Below are 18,859 nucleotides of genomic sequence, written 5' to 3' on the forward strand. Positions count from 1 at the left end.
GCCATGTTGGCAGCGTCATGCGTGTCGTCTTGCGGAAAATACAAATATGAGCAAAGAGGTGGAGCTGAGAGGGGGGCTGTGGGCGTCATGGTGGATGATTGACATTGAGCGAACTCCGAGCTTTCTGTAGCTAAAAGCTAACCGAGCTAACCCGGAGATAACAGGAGCTAACCAGCTAACGGAGGTAAGCGGGCTAAAGCTAAGTCACGTTGTTAACCGGCTAAAAACCGCGGTTGTTCTACGTTCTTCTGACTTGAAGCCAGTCAATCAAAAGGACACGCCCCTAAATATGCCGAACTTCGAGATTAAATTACTTTTAAACGGGCGAGTTAGAAAAAAATTCACTCCCCCCACAGTTGTCATGAAGGTAAACCTGACCTATTAAACCTAAAATGGATTTTTGTACCAGGCTGTAAAGTTGTTTATTCCTGCTGTAAACATGTTTATTCCTGCTGTAAACATGTTTATTTCTGCTGTAAACATGTTTATTCCTGCTGTAAACATGTTTATTTCTGCTGTGAAGTTGGTCTCTTTAACATGGGAGTCTATGGGGATTTGCTCTGTTTTGCAGCCCCTAGTGGATGAAGGTGGAACTGCAGTTTCATGCACCTCTACATAGGCTTTACTTTTAACCGCCGGAGGCTCCATCCATCTTTCATATTCAGTCTATCGTCTGTTTACATGACCAGTGAAATCATGATCATGGTTATAAAATGTCTACATTTTCCAGTCCGTTGTCGGATTTCTTTTGGACTACAGGTACATAGTAACATAACTTCCTGTTATTTTAAAAACACCAGTGGCGCCTTTAGCTTAGCGTTAGCTGCTGATGTGGGAACTAATAAGCTGCATGAGTGAGGAAGAGGAGGGTCCAGGTTCTGGAGTGGTCTGCCTGCAGTGCTGACCTGAAACAACATTACGACTCCGTCCTTTTGGACACCTGAAGACATGTTTGCGGGAAGAATGAGACAAACTCGTCTTCACTTTGCGTCCTCATTATCAGCATTAAATGAACTTTGTGTTGCCGCTTGAACATGTAAACACGGATGTATATTGACAGATGAAACAAAGCTGATGAGGCGAAGCCCGAAACATTTTGAGGTCATGCCGTCTGCAGTGAAACAAGTCACAGTGAGCTTTCCCTCAGCATGCCAGTGTCTGCTGGGTTTCTACAATAACACTTAACATCCAACATCATCTTTGGCTTTGAGTGCCAGATGACCAAGTTTCTTCTCTCACATCCATCCGTTGCACATGATACCTGGCTGAGATAAATATCAAACCAGAGGTTTTACGACAGGATGGGCGGCTCTGACTGTTCTATAAACAGTAATATGCATGCATGAAGAAAATTACTGACAGTTAATCGTGTCAGATTATTTTGCCACAAATGGTGCAAATTTTTACACTGCTGTGTTCTCGGTTTCGTTCAGTAACTGCGGAGAGAAGTGATCTGATGGAATGTGGAAAACTGCCTTCAGACAGCGACCGCAGCAGCTCTGCAAGGCCAATGACACTGATCTGAGCCAAATATGCCACATCATCAACAAAAATACATAGTAAAACACATTCAGGTGTACAGTACACATGAGCTACACCTACTTTCCAGAATTATACATACACTCACATAATCGGTGTGATCCTAGATTATGTGCAGACATAATCTAGGATATACTCTGTGTGGGCAGTAATATGGGTACATTCATTATAAACACTGAACCTAGCTGCATTTTATCAGTCTATTTAGTCTCTATCCGGTTTATTTGGCCTTGTAATCGACTCAAAGTGCACCTTGCAGGAGAGGCTGTTTGATGCGGTGTTTAAGGGTACGGTTTCAGCCCAGGAGAGATGGATCCGCCCTGAAATAGACAGATTAATATGATTCCCCTGTGGTAAATGAAACCCCAGTGGGCCCTGCTGATGCACCCTTCCTGGGATTTATTTCAATCTTTGACCCCTCAGGAGCTTGCAGAGGACTGGATGTTTGTGTCAGAGTACACCCACAGTGAACCACAGAGTCTCTAATCTCTACTTTCAATCTAGACTCTAGTCAGTTTATATGGTGATAACTGGACAGATGCTTCCTCTGCCTGAAGCCTACCGCCGGATCATCAGCTCAGCCTGGAAATGTGTTTGAAAAGATCTTTTTTTTTATATGTGGGCCAGTGATGCTACGCGGCTAAGATCCCTGCGTGTTTCCACCCATTCCAGACCGCTGTTACGCCCCAGTGCCGCCAACTCACAAACAGTCAGTCAATAATGGATGATGCCCCTCTCGTCTGCCTGGCTGTGGCGTGTGGAAAGTCCACGGGGACACCCGGGAGCGTGCGCTCTTACAAGCAGCCACTGTTTCATTATTCATACAGGTGTTTTAACTGAGAGGAGGATCACACTCTATTTACCCAGCAGCCTCTTCACTGCGCTGTGTTTCTGTCTCTAATGCCTCTCCATCCTCCGCCGCCGAGCCATCGCTGCCATCTGAGGTAGTCCCAGCAGCCGAGCTCAGCTGGCAGCGCTCCCGCCAAGGCTGAGGCAGAGGAAGTATGGATACTCAAACAGTGATGCTGTCTGCAGCCATCGCTGCAGCTTCCTTTGGGGATGAATAGTCCGTAGGCATCACGACTTCGGGAATGTGAATGAACCCCTACCGGTCTGCAGCCTGCCGCTCATACGGCAGGAGGCATGTGTGCATATATGTACTGTAAATGTGTGGGTGTTTTTTTTGTCTTTGTGTGTCCTAGTCGCGGCTGCGGTTGCGTTTCTTGAAGAAGAAGAACTGGGTCTTCTGAGGCGGGCCCAGTAGGATGGGGACCTGGTTCTTGTGTGTGATCCGGACCTGTAAATATTAAAACAGAAATTACTTAATATGGTTTTCAAGGTTGAAGGTCATCACTTGTTAGATTTACTTTACAAAATCTTGCAGCAGACCTCATAGCAGAACCGCTAACACACGTTTGGATCGAACAATGTCGTTCCTGTGGAAGTCTGCCGTTGTTGAAAGGAGAGGACTCGTCAGTTCTTCACAGTTACAGACCTGTATCTTAATGATCCATTTCAACTAAAGTTCTTCAGAAGTTTGCCAGTGAGTAACTTAGAGAATTTTTTTGACAATTCAAGAATTGTTTTAGTTTATTTAATGCCTTTGACACAGTAGACAACCTCATCTTGACAAAAAAACTGTAGCTGTGTTTTCGTTACTTCTTTTCGCAAAATAAAAGCGATATTTGTAAGTTTTGAGAAACAACAGTTGTGATTTGCAGGTGTTTTCATTGAACTGTGCTTAGCACATAAGCCTCAGGCTTTGTGACTTATGCGAGGTAGCTACGTAGCGTTTTTTTGGGGTTTGCTGTCAAGAATTTGCGACGGCTTTTCGAAGCTTTTCTTCCTCATTTTCTTTTCTAAAGCTCTTGTTTCGCCGCGCCATCTTTGCTGGAAATGAACTGGTCACATGACCCTCCATGTCACGTCGTTGTCCACTAGAACTTAATGTGTTCAGATCGCATGGTCTTCCTCTGTCGTCCTCTTTAGGTGGAAAAGCGTCCCCCAAGGTTCCATTCTGGGACCACTGCTGTTTTCAGTATATAAACAATCTTTGTCTGAATTTATTCAATACTGCCAACCACCTCTATGCAGATGATACAGTCATTTATTGTTCCTCTTCTTTATTACTTCCATTCTGCCTTCAATGTTTTCATGATTTAGTCTACTTAAGCTAAGAGGCTACACTGAAAGTAGTTTCAGCCCACAAGGTATTACCATTGATCATAATGCATCAGTCAAGAAACACATCAAAAGTTGTCCATACAAACTAAAACATTTCTTTTTCAAACTTGTTTGCATTAGTCATCTGATGCTGTATTCCATTTTACTACCTTTGTTTTACCTGTGTTTGATAGCTGATATCTGTTTTGGTGCATATTGATAAACTTTTACCTGTGTTGCATTCTGGGCCAAGTCACTCTTGGAAAAGAGATTTGAACTCTCAAGGTTTCTTTTTAAAATCTAGCTAAAGAAAGAAGAAATGAAATGAAAAATTGCTGCAACCTCACAAATAGCTGAAAAGAGAGAGGTCTGCTTTGCTGTGAGAATCAATTACTTTCCTCAGTGAGGTGGATAATACCTTCAGGCTGTTAACGTTTAATGGAATGACATTGCTGGAGGTCGAGGTCAGGGATGTGCAGAGGAGTTTCTTGAATAAAAGTCGGGATATAAGCTGAGACACAACAAAGCAGAGGACCGCTCGGCTTGGTGAGTACATGGTATACTTTATAAGCTCTGAGGGATAAAATCTACAGGTCCCGTTATTAGAGGCTTGACTGCAGGTCACACAGTGACGAGCCGATCCTGACCTGACCATCTTCTCACTCTGTGTTTGGGTAAATTAAAGCCCCTCCACTGAATTCTGGGAGATTTTCTAACTTTGGTGTCTCCTACCAATGGCTAATTCAGGATCCATCTTGCATCCTGTCTCTTGTCTGAGATCTCTCCAGCCAGTAAAAGTCAGTCCAATGAGTCTTGTCTTAATTTTTGTCATTCTGTCTGTTATTTTCCTCTCTCTTTTTTCTGATTATATCCTCTTGTGTTTCTTTGCTGGATCAAGCGTGGCACGTTTTTAAAATGGGGCGTCTTGATATCCAGTTGAAAACATGTGGAGTTATAAAGCTAACTTTTTCTACGCTGTGGTGGTAGCACCATTAGCAGTAAACCCCTGACTTCCCTCTACCAAGGCACTTCTTCCAGCTCATCCAAGAAGATCTTAATGTATTTGCAGGCTAGCTGAGAGACAAAAATCCTTTTTCCACAAAGGGTTTGGGCTTTTGGGTGGGACATTTTGGTGCCGTTTGGTTTGGTAAACCCTGATCTCTGTTGTGTTTCCACAACCATCTGTACCCTTACCTGGTAGGTAAGGTATAAGCCAGAGAGTGATAGATGCGTTAGCTTTGTTATGGTGAATTGCTCTTATTGTCAAGTCGCACAGAAAGTGATGATTCTTTTAACCATTTAATGGATTGTAGTTTGTCAATTTCCACCCTTTATGGTCAGATCTTCAGTACTGGGACTACAAAGGAAGGGTCTTAAAAAGGTAGGATAGGATTGTAGCCCTTCCAGGCATGCATGTTAGGTTTACTCGTCTCTTCTCACGTTAGTTGCTTTGGATAAAATCTGCCAAAAGACGATAGATTCCTTCTTTATACCAATGGAAATGCAAAACAATCAGTACTGACTTGGACTTGTTGGCAGAGATTGAGCAATACAGTTCTGGATCTTCCCCAGTGGGACATGCTTGGAACACCAAACCAAGTGGGTCCCAGGAGGTACCCTAACCAGACGGTCTCTCCTGGATAACTGTGCTTCCCCAACTATCTCTGAGGGAGAACTTGTTTCCATCCATTATTAAAACCCTGCGATCCTGTATCCAAATGTGTGCACATGAACAAGTCATATCAGTTCAGGCACTGCCTGCATCTCAAGCTCCTCCCTCTGTTTAATAAACCCAGTAGAGTAAAAAATAATCTTTAAAATGAAATTCTAGTAGATGGAAGTCTAGACTGCTTTTAGTGTGGAAACGTCAAATGTTGTTTAGCTGGTAGATTTACTAAATAAACATTTTAGCATTAGAAAAAGTCTTTTTCTACAGTTAAATCATTATTATTTAGCTTCTGAAAGGTCTTTGGCACGTATTTTAATTTCCTACTGAGAACGCATTAAAATTGCAATTGCAAACTTGAAAAAAATTCATTAGCTTTATGATGTACTGGGGAGACTAATTTACCACATGAAAGAACATTTACTGAAATTTGCTTGATGAAACTGCGATGTTCTGAGGATGACAGAAAATGACAAGAATATTTAGACTAAAAATCCTGATAATATTGAGCTTTTTATTACATTCTTTATAAAACCCAAAAACGTAGTCTTGCTACTGCTGGGTTGGACACCATTTTTCCTTCAGAAGGGCTTTAATTCTTGGCGTCATAGATTAAACAAGATGCTGGAAACATTCCTTAGAGATATTGCTCCATATTGACAAGTAGCATCACTGCTGTATGTCATCATGAGAATCTCCCGTTCCACCTCATCACCATGAGAATCTCCCGTTCCACCTCATCACCATGAGAATCTCCCGTTCCACCTCATCACCATGAGAATTTCCCGTTCCACCTCATCACCATGAGAATCTCCCGTTCCACCTCATCACCATGAGAATCTCCCGTTCCACCTCATCACCATGAGAATTTCCCGTTCCACCTCATCACCATGAGAATCTCCCGTTCCACCTCATCACCATGAGAATCTCCCGTTCCACCTCATCACGATGAGAATCTCACGTTCCACCTCATCACCATGAGAATCTCACGTTCCACCTCATCACCATGAGAATCTCCCGTTCCACCTCATCATGATGAGAATCTCACGTTCCACCTCATCACCATGAGAATCTCACGTTCCACCTAATCACCATGAGAATCTCACGTTCCACCTCATCACCATGAGAATTTCCCGTTCCACCTCATCACCATGAGAATCTCCCGTTCCACCTCATCACCATGAGAATCTCACGTTCCACCTCATCACCATGAGAATCTCACGTTCCACCTCATCACCATGAGAATCTCCCGTTCCACCTCATCACCATGAGAATCTCCCGTTCCACCTCATCACCATGAGAATCTCCCGTTCCACCTCATCACCATGAGAATCTCCCGTTCCACCTCATCATGATGAGAATCTCACGTTCCACCTCATCACCATGAGAATCTCACGTTCCACCTCATCACCATGAGAATCTCCCGTTCCACCTCATCATGATGAGAATCTCCCGTTCCACCTCATCACCATGAGAATCTCCCGTTCCACCTCATCACCATGAGAATCTCCCGTTCCACCTCATCACCATGAGAATCTCCCGTTCCACCTCATCATGATGAGAATCTCCCGTTCCACCTCATCACCATGAGAATCTCCCGTTCCACCTCATCACCATGAGAATCTCACGTTCCACCTCATCACCATGAGAATCTCCCGTTCCACCTCATCACCATGAGAATCTCCCGTTCCACCTCATCATGATGAGAATCTCCCGTTCCACCTCATCACCATGAGAATCTCCCGTTCCACCTCATCACCATGAGAATCTCCCGTTCCACCTCATCACCATGAGAATCTCCCGTTCCACCACATCACCATGAGAATCTCCCGTTCCACCTCATCACCATGAGAATCTCCCGTTCCACCTCATCATGATGAGAATCTCCCGTTCCACCTCATCATGATGAGAATCTCCCGTTCCACCTCATCACCATGAGAATCTCCCGTTCCACCTCATCATGATGAGAATCTCCCGTTCCACCTCATCATGATGAGAATCTCCCGTTCCACCTCATCATGATGAGAATCTCCCGTTCCACCACCTCCCAAAGCTGCTCTGCTGGATGTAGATCTGGTGACTGTGGAGGCCGTTGGAGGACAGTGAACTCATCGTCATGGTGGAGATGATGTGAGCTTTGTGAAATGGTGCATCATCCTGCTGGAAGTTTCCATCAGAAGATGCTACACTGTGCTCATAAAGGGATGGACATGGTCAGCAGCTGGACTCAGATCCTGACGGCAGGAGGGATCCATGTTGTCATGATGTTTCCAGCAGATTCTGATCCTACCATGTGAATGTGGAGCTGAACTGGAGACTCATCAGACCAGCAACGTTTCTCCATCTTCTATTGTCCAGTTCTGGTGAGTCTGTGTGAATTGTAGCCTCAGTTTCCTGTTCGTACTGACAGGAGGGAACCCGCTGTGGTCTTCTGCTGCTGGAGACCATCTGCTTCCAGGCTGGACTGGTTGGACATCATCTCCAACCAGTCTGACCATTCTCCTCTGACCTCTGACATCAACATCTGGATGTTTTCTCTTCCTCAGACCTTCTCTGGAAACACTGGAGATGGTTGTGTGTGAAGATCCCAGTAAATACTCAGACCAACAAGCTGAAATCTTCCTCATCCTGATGCTCAGCTGGAACCTCATCATGTCTACATCATCAGATGTGTGGAGCTTTTTGTTCGGTTCTTTTTAAAGTTTTTCATGGTATGTTGTGTGCATCAGTCTTTTTTCTCAAGTAGAAATACAACCTTCAGTAAACCTTTGGTTATATAACTCAGATTCACACATGAGGAGTGATTCTGGTGAAAAATGCTGCAGTGGTGCTGCTGGCTCTCACCGTGCAGGGGGGCTGCATCCAGGGCTCGCCATCGATCTGCATGGGCAGCCGCCGGGACGTCCTGTGAAGAGAGAGCATCGGGATGAACGGTGAGAGGTTGCAAAGGTTAGATCGCACACACCTCAGAGGCACAGGAGGCCTGTTAACGCTGTCCCAGGACAGGGTCAGACACTGTTCTCTTTGTTCCCATGAGACCAGTTCCCAGACAGGCCCCCACTCTTTAAACTCACAAATCCACTGTACACACACACACACACTCACACACCCACACACAGAGCCACAGTTAGTTTAAGACTTTGCTGCATGCATCTGGCTGGAGAAACAGCGTACGGGAGAATGGCTGGGATGAATGCTCCTTTAACTCGGCTCTAGGAAAATAAGTGTAAATGTCACCTGTTCAGATTTAACAGCCCGAGTCTGCAGGAGCAACCAAAACAAGTGAAGTCAAAAGCATTTCCTTCAGATAAAACGAAGCGTTAAGTGTTGCTGCATTCAACCCTGAGCCATGATGTATCGGCGAGGTAGTTTTTTTGTTTTTTTTTTCCATTTTATTGGATTATGAACATACAAAAAAAAAACAAAAAAACAACACAATTGCTCAGGCGAGGCTAATGAGAATATGTATACAAAGTATGTGCAAATAAATGTAAAAACAAAAAGAAGAGATGTCAGAGTATATACAGCTGAAGAAACAAACAAAAGACATACATAGTTAACGAGAGGGAAATCCTTTCAGCACATGGGATGCTAAGTTTGGACCAATAAATCTCAGATATGGGTCCCAGGTGGAGTAGAAAGTGTCCGTAGAGGTGTGAAGCATACACGTGATGTACTCATTAGAGATACATTCCATTGTGATATTATGCCATGATTTTTTTGTCGGAGCGGAGTCGTTAATCCAGAAATGCAAAATGTTCTTTCTGGCAGTGAAAGTTAACAAATTAAACAGTCGTTTGTGCTTGGGTTGGATACGTGGGTCCAGGAGGCCAAGAAGAAGATATCTGGGATCCAAGGGTATGGTAATATTAAAGATAAAATACAAATCCTTGACCACACTAGACCAGTAATGTATTTTTACACATGACCACATACAATGTAAATAGTCACCAACTTCAGCTTTGCATTTCCAACACAATGGAGAAAACTTTGGATCCATCTTATTTTTGAGAGTAGGTGTTATATGTATCCGATGTAATATCCTAAACTGAGCTGCCATGGTCCGGTTACAAACGGAAATTCTTGCAGCCTTTTCCCATACTTCTTGCCACACCTCAGGCTCTATCAAAATGCCCAAATCATTTCCCCATGCTAATTTCACAGACACAGAGGCAGGGGGAATATTAGAAACTATAGCTTTATGAAATATAGAAATGGAACGTTTACCCTGAGAGCAAATTGTATTTTCTACCGCAGTTAAATCAGTATTTGTTAGTGTTGTATCTTGAATAATAAAATGCCTAAGTTGTAGATATCTGAAAAAATCTGTTTTCTGTAACCCAAATTTTTGTTGTGCCTGTATAAAAGACATCAGCGTGTGATTTTCAAATAAGTCTCCTAATTTTTTAATACCTTTCCCTGACCAAAGTTTAAAGCCCTGGTTCTTGCAGCCAGGCAAAAAGTCTGGATTATCTACAATTGGAGTGAGAGGAGAAGTACAGTTATGACATGCCTCCAGTTTACGTACCATTTTCCAAGCCTTAACGGTATTTAAAGAGATAGGATTTCTGCAAATTTCTTTGACAGTACTATTTACAAAAAGGAGGTTCCATAGAGGGCAACTACACTGGTTGGTTTCAATGTCAGACCACGTCGACGTATTATCATTCTGGAACCACTGGAACCACCATTGGGGCGACTGTAGCTCAGGAGGAAGAGCAGTTGTCCTTCAACTGGTAAGTTGGGGGATCGATTCCAGGCTTCCCCTGAAATGCCGAAGTGTCCTAGGGCAAGACACTGAACCCCAAACTGCCCCCCGATGTGCCTATCGGGGTATGACTAGAAAAGCGCTATAGAAGTACAAGTCCATTTACCATTTACCACTGAGTTATTACACGCAGGTGCACCGCTAATTGATAATGTCTGAAGTTGGGCATATCGAGACCCCCATCAGATCGAGGTCTTTGAAGTTTAGACATTTTCAGTCTAGGTTTTCTTTTACTCCATATAAAAGAACTCAGCCACCCTTCAAGCAGCTTGATCACTTTATTTGTTAATAAAACCGGTATCATCTGGGTAAGCAACCTGGGTAAGATGCACATTTTGACAAGAGCAACTCTACCCAGCCAAGACATAGGCAGAGGAGTCCACCGATCTAAATCTGACTTTATGGCATCCAGGAGAGGTGGATAGTTAGCTTTATATAAAGAATCAAAACAGGGTGTTATAAATATGCCCAAGTAAACAAATCCAGATGGTGACCAACGAAACGAAAATGGTACAGGCAGCTCAGGAATTGACACCAAGGACCCAAGCGGCATGGCCTCCGATTTTGAGAAATTTATTCTATAGCCAGAGAACTCACTAAATAGAGCAATAGTACGGACCAAATTCAAAACAGAGGATTGAGGATTAGACATAAAAATTAGTACATCATCCGCATACAATGAAATCTTATGTTCTCTGTCATTCCCCAAAATTCCTGATATTAATTTATTCTGTCTGATTGCTTGAGCTAATGGCTCAATGGCAAGATTGAAGAGCAGAGGACTTAAAGGGTCACCCTGCCGGTTCCCTCGGAAAAGAGGGAAATTATCAGATCTAAATCCGTTAGTAATGACAGAGGCGGTTGGTGAACTATAGAGAATCTGAATCCACTTGAGAAAGGTGTCACCAAAGCCAAATCTAGCCAGAACATAGAATAAATATGACCATTCTACGCGGTCAAACGCTTTTTCAGCATCAAGAGAAACCACTAAACCTAGGCCCCTGGAGTCATGAAGTAACTGAATAACATTTAGTAGGCATCTCATATTGTCACTAGAGTGCCGACCCTTTATAAAACCGGTCTGATCATTGCAAATGATATCGGGGAGTATTTTTTCTAATCTTAAAGCCAGTATTTTAGAAAGTAGTTTTTGGTCCGAATTAAGCAAAGCAATTGGTCTATAGAATGCACATTTTTCGGGGTCTTTTCCCTTTTTTAGAATAAGAGAGATATTTGCTTCCCTTAAAGAGGGAGGGAGGACACCTAAGCTAAATGAATGATCCAGGTCTATAATAGTGTCACAAAACACTTTGTAAAATTCATACCCAAACCCATCCGGCCCTGGGGCCTTCCCAGATGGCATAGACTTCAATGCTAGGAGAGCCTCCTCCCTGGTGATTGGAGCATTAAGACTCCGTTTCTGGGTTTCTGTAATCTCTGGAAGTGTAATGTCTGAAAAAAAAGAATGCATGGGATCTATGGCATTAGGTGGCTGCTCCGACTTATACAAATCTGAATAAAATTTTGCAAACTCAGCATTAATAGATTTTGTATCTAAATACCTGGAACCATCTAAACCCACAATAGAAACTATAGTATGAGCAGCCGATCGCTTCCTCACAAGATTTGAAAGGTATTTACCAGGTTTATCTCCGGATTCGTAAAGTTTTTGTTTAGCAAATTTAAGTGAGTATTCTGCTTTTTGAATTGGAAGAGTATTCAAAGCTGCTCTGGCAGCTGAAATTTCTGTAAGTAATTCAGGATTGGGTGTAGATATATGTTTCTGTTCAAGGTCAGCTAAGCTAGATTGAAGATGCTTAATATGTTCTGTTCTATGTTTTTTCTTAGATACCATATAGGAAATATCCAGCCCCCTGCAATAGGACTTACAAGTTTCCCAAAGAATGGAAGGATTTTTAGCAGAAACAGAATTAATGCATAGAAAAATCTTCAATTCAGAATTTAAGTAAGAAATAAAAGCGTCATCTTTAAGAAGAAAGGGGGGAAATCTCCAAAATTTGGACAGGGAAGCACTATTGGTAAAATTGTAAACCATAAATACAGGGGCGTGATCAGAGAGTAAATGTTGCCGATAGAGCAAGAGAGAACGTGGGCTATATTAGTGGAAGGAACAAAAAAGTAATCAAATCTGGAGTAACTTTTATGTGGAGGAGAAAAGAATGTAAACTCCTGGTTTGTTGGGTGTAAGCATCTCCAAACATCAGAAAACCCTGTATCTTGGCATAAAGAGGAGAGCATTTTGACCTGTTTGGACATACATAAGCCATGGGCTGGACGTTTATCAATAGAGGGGTCGAGAATACAATTAAAATCACCTCCGACAAACAAGTGATCAGAGGCCAAATTTGCAAACTGTGAAAACACTTTCAACAAAAAATCGGGCGAATATCCGGGTGGATGGTATATATTTAAGAGTGAAACAGTCTGATCAAAGAATGTACCTGAGACCCTGACAAAGCATCCTGAAGGATCTACAATATATTCTGTAGCAGTGAAAGGGACTTTTTTGTTAATCAAGATTGCCACCCTTCTGGCATATGAAGAATAAGAGGTTGCAAAAACTTGACCGGCCCAGCTCTTACGGAGTTTAGTCAAATCTTTGTTTTCATAATGGGTTTCCTGAAGAAATGCAACAGAAATCTCCTCTCTCTTTAGAAAAGAATGAATTGCAGCCCTCTTAGCAGGTTTTTGTAAGCCTCTCACATTCCAAGAACAAAATTTAATATTTACGTTGGACCTTATAATGACAGAAAAAGAAAAGAAAATTGTACAAATGTAGATGCTGACGTCGTGTAAAAGAGATAGAAATTTACATGCAGAGAATAATCAGCTATAAGGCATTGACAAATACTCGACCTGAGCAACGAACAAAGAAAAAGAACTAGAACAGTTAAACAGAACAGAAATACAAAGCCAAAATAAAATAATGGGGTCTTTCCCTAAAAACAAAGGGACAACTCTCTCATATTCTACTATTCTCAACCAGAGCATAGACACACCGTCAAATAAGCAGCAATTGCGCCACTTGGCGTTACAAGGAAAAGAAATTATTGACAGTCGTGATCAGCAACCAATACCTCAGACAATACAGATCACGTATTAGTACTTGCGTCAGTCAGAAGTGAGTGAGTGTAGAAAGGCGAGGACCTCATCAGGAGATGTGTACTTCTTCTTGGCACCATTGTAAGAAACCTGCAGAGTGGCTGGATAAAATAACCCGTAGGATATTCCCTGGTCCCGTAGCTGGCGTTTAACTGGGTCAAAGGCCTTACGCTTCTTCACGACGGAGGCAGAGAAGTCATTATAGAAGAAAAGTCGAGACCCGTTGTAAGCGAGAGTGTCACCTTGGCTGGCCCTGCGCACCGCCTCCATCACCCGCTGCTTGTCTTGAAATGCATGGAAGCGTAGCAGCAACGGCTGAGGTTTGTTACCAGCGGCGGACAGCTGTGACCCAGGTACCCGGTGTGCGCGCTCCAGCCGAATACGACTCCAAAAAATGAACCGCCTGATTCGTCTCCAAGCCCTCAGCCATACCCAAAAGTCGGATATTGAGACGTCTGCTGTAGTTTTCTGCCAGGTCAGCCTTTTCAGATAATAAGCGGACTTCCTTCTCCAGTTGTCCGATTCTGGATTCATAGGCTGCAATCATGTCTTCGGAGGCTAGTATCCTAGCTTCAGCCTCATCAAGTCGCGTATTTGCGGCTTTAATATCTTCAGTGTGCCGGCGTACTGTTGTAGATAATGGGCCCAGCTTATCATCGATCACTTTTATTATGTTAGCCGTCATAGCCTCAAAGGCCTTAGCCATGGCTGGGTCCAGGTCAACAGTTGCTTCGTTAACATCAGGGCTAGACGGCCCTGCGCCATCTTGGTGCGAGTCGTTGTTCCCAGAGGACGCATCATTTTTGTCTTTTGGTTTCCTTTGTTTTCCCATGCTATCAAAAGTTTGAGGCCAGAATGATTCTAGGGACATAGCCCGTAGTATGTGCTAAAAATTCGGGTGGTTGCCGAACAGACTGTCAGGATATTAAGAAAAATGTAACCAAGTGGTACGGAGCCTCCACTAAAACGCTGTTCTCAGCTCGCCGCCATCACGTGACCCCGGTGAGGTAAAGTTTAAACATCTCTTCATCACACCGAGTCAGAGATACGTTTGTTATTCCCACCCAGTGACCCCAGTTTGAGTTGGAAATGATCAAATAGGACATATTTTGGTAATGTTAAATGACCTAAAACAGGAGAAACTGAACTAATTTCATGTGGTCCTTCCATGTGAATCTTTTTTCTGCACTTGTGTTAAAATAGGAGTTCGTTTAATGAAGTAGGTCAGAAGACAGTGAAACACAAACCCTTTGCAATATGCATGCTCTGTTAATACACATGTGCAAACAAGGACAATTGTTTCACTTGCTTTGCATCTTTACAAGCTGGAAGCAAAGCCAAAAGTCAGAAATAAATAACCAGAGGAAAAGCAATTCCTCAGCCTGAGTCAGTGCAAAGGTTCAACAGTTCACTAAGCAAGGTATGCACCGAAATATATTATTCATTAGCTACAGGCATCTTATTGTTTGGGCTCTGCAGGGATTTTGTAAATGCACAAAAACACTGGAAAGGAATACATTTTTCATCCCGCATGTACAGGAGATGGATGCATTTTGTGCAGCTTCCGGTTGGTTAAACTGAAGGAAGTATGGAGGTAAGAGGGGGCAGTGACGCGAGTCAGATGAAAGTATGGGATGGGATGTAGATCAGAAGGTGACAGGTGGGAGGAGGAGGGTTTAAATGTGAGGAAACGATGGAGAAGCTGACCTGATGGTGACGTTGGAACACTGAGCCAGTCTGCGTCCAGCGCTCTTCAGCCCGGTGTAGATCTGCCCCATCTCTATGGCCCCTTCCAGGCCGACCACCTCCAACAGCTGGTCGCTGAAGTCTGCACGGCAACACAGACAGACAGGTTCATGTTAAAGTCTCCTGGAACTCCCTTCCATCTGGTTTCCAGCCTTGTCTCCATAACTGGAACAGGTTTTATTGCATTTCATACCCAAAAACTGGGAAGGGTACCTTAATATTTGACCCATCCTAGTTTTTGGGATCGCTCTCTGACCAGTCTAACCAATCCAACCCAGAAGGGTGGCATTTCACACACTGCAGAACCTTTAATTGGCTCCCTGAAATAAAACTAAGCTGGAATGGCTCTTTGTTAAGAGCAACAAATTTTATTTTGGTTTATTAGATTTCAGTTTAAACAGCGAGGAGGTCCAGGCTTTCCACAGGAGGAAGAAAAACAGAGATGAAGGAAGGCATCGGACTGCGACAGGGTCAGGCTGTGATGGTGTAGGGCTGTGATGGGGTCGGGCCACGACAGCGTAAGGTTGCGACGGGGTCGGGCCACGATGGCGTCAGGTTGCAACGGGGTCAGGTTGCAACAGGGTCGGCCCACGATGGCGTCAGGTTGTGACGGGGTCGGGCCACGATGGCGTCAGGTTGTGATGGGGTCGGGCCACGATGGCGTCAGGTTGTGATGGGGTCGGGCCACGATGGCGTCAGGTTGCGACGGGGTCAGGTTGTGATGGGGTCGGGCCACGATGGCGTCAGGTTGCGATGGGGTCAGGTTGTGATGGGGTCGGGCCACGATGGCGTCAGGTTGTGATGGGGTCGGGCCACGATGGCGTCAGGTTGCGACGGGGTCAGGTTGCGACGAGGTCAGGTTGCGATGGGGTCAGGTTGTGATGGGGTCAGGCCACGATGGCGTCAGGTTGCGACAGCGTAAGGTTGCGATGGGGTCAGGTTGCGACGGGGTCGGGCCATGATGGCGTCAGGTTGCAACGGGGTCGGCCCACGATGGCGTCAGGTTGTGACGGGGTCAGGCCACGATGGCGTCAGGTTGCAATGGGGTCAGGTTGCAACGGGGTCAGGTTGCGATGGGGTCAGGTTGTGATGGGGTCAGCCCACGACGGTGTCAGGTTGCGACGGGGTCGAGCCACGATGGCGTCAGGTTGCAACGGGGTCGGCCCACGATGGCGTCAGGTTGTGATGGGGTCGGGCCACGATGGCGTCAGGTTGTGATGGGGTCGGGCCACGATGGCGTCAGGTTGCGACGGGGTCGGGCCACGATGGCGTCAGGTTGCAACGGGGTCGGCCCACGATGGCATCAGGTTGCAACGGGGTCGGCCCACGATGGCGTCAGGTTGTGATGGGGTCGGCCCACGATGGCGTCAGGTTGTGATGGGGTCGGGCCACGATGGCGTCAGGTTGTGATGGGGTCGGGCCACGATGGCGTCAGGTTGTGATGGGGTCGGGCCACGATGGCGTCAGGTTGCAACGGGGTCGGGCCACGATGGCGTCAGGTTGCAACGGGGTCAGGTTGAAACGGGGTCGGCCCACGATGGCGTCAGGTTGTGACGGGGTCAGGCCACGATGGCGTCAGGTTGCAATGGGGTCAGGTTGCGATGGGGTCAGGTTGCGACAGGGTCGGGCCACGATGGCGTCAGGTTGCGACGGGGTCAGGTTGAAACGGGGTCGGCCCACGATGGCGTCAGGTTGTGATGGGGTCGGGCCACGATGGCGTCAGGTTGTGATGGGGTCAGGTTGCGATGGGGTCAGGTTGCGACAGGGTCGGGCCACGATGGCGTCAGGTTGCGATGGGGTCAGGTTGCGACAGGGTCGGGCCACGATGGCGTCAGGTTGCGACGGGGTCAGGTTGAAACGGGGTCGGCCCACGATGGCGTCAGGTTGTGATGGGGTCGGGCCACGATGGCGTCAGGTTGTGATGGGGTCAGGTTGCGATGGGGTCAGGTTGCGACAGGGTCGGGCCACGATGGCGTCAGGTTGCGACGGGGTCAGGTTGAAACGGGGTCGGCCCACGATGGCGTCAGGTTGTGATGGGGTCGGGCCACGATGGCGTCAGGTTGCGATGGGGTCAGGTTGCGACAGGGTCGGGCCATGATGGCGTCAGGTTGCGACGGGGTCAGGTTGCGACGAGGTCAGGTTGCGATGGGGTCAGGTTGTGATGGGGTCAGGCCACGATGGCGTCAGGTTGCGACAGCGTAAGGTTGCGATGGGGTCAGGTTGCGACGGGGTCGGGCCACGATGGCGTCAGGTTGCAACGGGGTCAGGTTGCAACGGGGTCGGCCCACGATGGCGTCAGGTTGTGACGGGGTCAGGCCACGATGGCGTCAGGTTGCGATGGGGTCAGGTTGCAACGGGGTCGGCCCACGATGGCGTCAGGTTGCGACGGGGTCAGGTTGTGATGGGGTCAGGTTGTGATGGGGTCAGGCCACGATGGCGTCAGGTTGCGATGGGGTCGGCCCACGATGGTGTCAGGTTGCGACGGGGTCGGCCCACGACGGGGTCAGGTTGCGATGGCGTCAGGTTGTGGCGGGGTCGGCCCACGACGGGGTCAGGTTGCGATGGCGTCAGGTTGCGACGGGGTCAGGTTGCGATGGCGTCAGGTTGTGACGGGGTCAGGTTGCGACGGGGTCAGGTTGCGACGGGGTCAGGTTGCGATGGGGTCAGGTTGCGACGGGGTCGGCCCACGACGGGGTCGGCCCACGACGGGGTCAGGTTGCGATGGGGTCAGGTTGCGACGGGGTCGGCCCACGACGGGGTCAGGTTGCGATGGCGTCAGGTTGTGACGGGGTCGGCCCACGACGGGGTCAGGTTGCGATGGCGTCAGGTTGTGACGGGGTCAGGTTGCGACGGGGTCAGGTTGTGACGGGGTCAGGTTGCGATGGCGTCAGGTTGCGACGGGGTCAGGTTGCGACGGGGTCAGGTTGCGACGGGGTCAGGTTGCGATGGCGTCAGGTTGCGACGGGGTCAGGTTGCGACGGGGTCAGGTTGTGACGGGGTCAGGTTGTGACGGGGTCAGGTTGCGATGGCGCCAGGCTGCGATGGGGTCTGCCTGTGTCTGCGCCGGTTCTCTCTGGATACTTCCTCCCACCCAGAAGACATGTTGTAGATAAGCATAAAGAAGTTTCTGCCAAATGACCGTAAAAGAGAAACGAAGCTACTTTTCTTCCTGCAGATAAGATTAAACTGATGTTAGATGTGAGAAAACTTTGACAGCTAGTTTGATAAAAATAAATCATCACTGGGAAAAATGAAGTTGTAAGAAATAAAACCATGTTCTTAGAGATTCTGATTGAATTATGTTTAACCTGAAAATCATATAAAATATCTAATGTAACTGCCTTCTAAGACAAAGTGTTCTTTATAAGAAAGCATTAATGACGTGATATAACTTAATGATTGTGCCTTTTCTGACCTGCTGTGTTTAAGTCTGTCAACACACACAAACCTGTCATTTCACAAAAAACAGTTACTTTTGAATATTCAAGACGGATAAAAAAAAGAGTAACTATAATGAAAATATTTTTTATTGGAACAATCTGGTAAAAGTTGTTAAAAAGGTAAAATGATTAGCATCTTCAAAAAGTTAATTTATTGGGTAAATATGTGTGTTAATGGTTATTCTGTTGTGGTATGATGGTTTAAAGGGATGCAAACCTTGTCAGGTAGAGGTGAGATGCTAGCCTTTTTTATTTTACGTTTAGATTTTTATTAGTTTATGTTTTTAAATTAAATTTTCTGTAGTAAAACCAGTAATTTATAGAAGACTTTTTTCTTTCTGCTCCTTTTCATTCCTATGTTTGGATTATCCTTCATTTGTTTTTGTTAGATTTTATCAACATTGAGCTAAACAA

The 18,859-nt window shown here is 45.8% G+C and overlaps 1 protein-coding gene across 1 annotated transcript in view; it reads right to left on the minus strand.

Moving 5' to 3' along the window:
• Positions 1-2,737: 2,737 nt before the first annotated feature.
• The window catches only part of dgkg (diacylglycerol kinase, gamma), a gene marked incomplete at its 3' end in the record, with an annotated part of 148,202 nt that continues 132,080 nt past the window's right edge, over positions 2,738-18,859 (minus strand). The window contains exons 24-26 of the mRNA XM_079254506.1: positions 14,967-15,087; positions 8,213-8,273; positions 2,738-2,836 (exon numbers count right to left, since the gene is read on the minus strand). Of these exons, the coding sequence (XP_079110632.1) occupies positions 2,738-2,836; positions 8,213-8,273; positions 14,967-15,087 (281 nt within the window). The remainder of the gene's footprint in view (positions 2,837-8,212; positions 8,274-14,966; positions 15,088-18,859) is intronic.

Source organism: Telmatherina bonti (assembly GCF_933228915.1).
Source record: "Telmatherina bonti genome assembly, chromosome: 15".
Classification (NCBI taxonomy): domain Eukaryota; kingdom Metazoa; phylum Chordata; class Actinopteri; order Atheriniformes; family Telmatherinidae; genus Telmatherina; species Telmatherina bonti.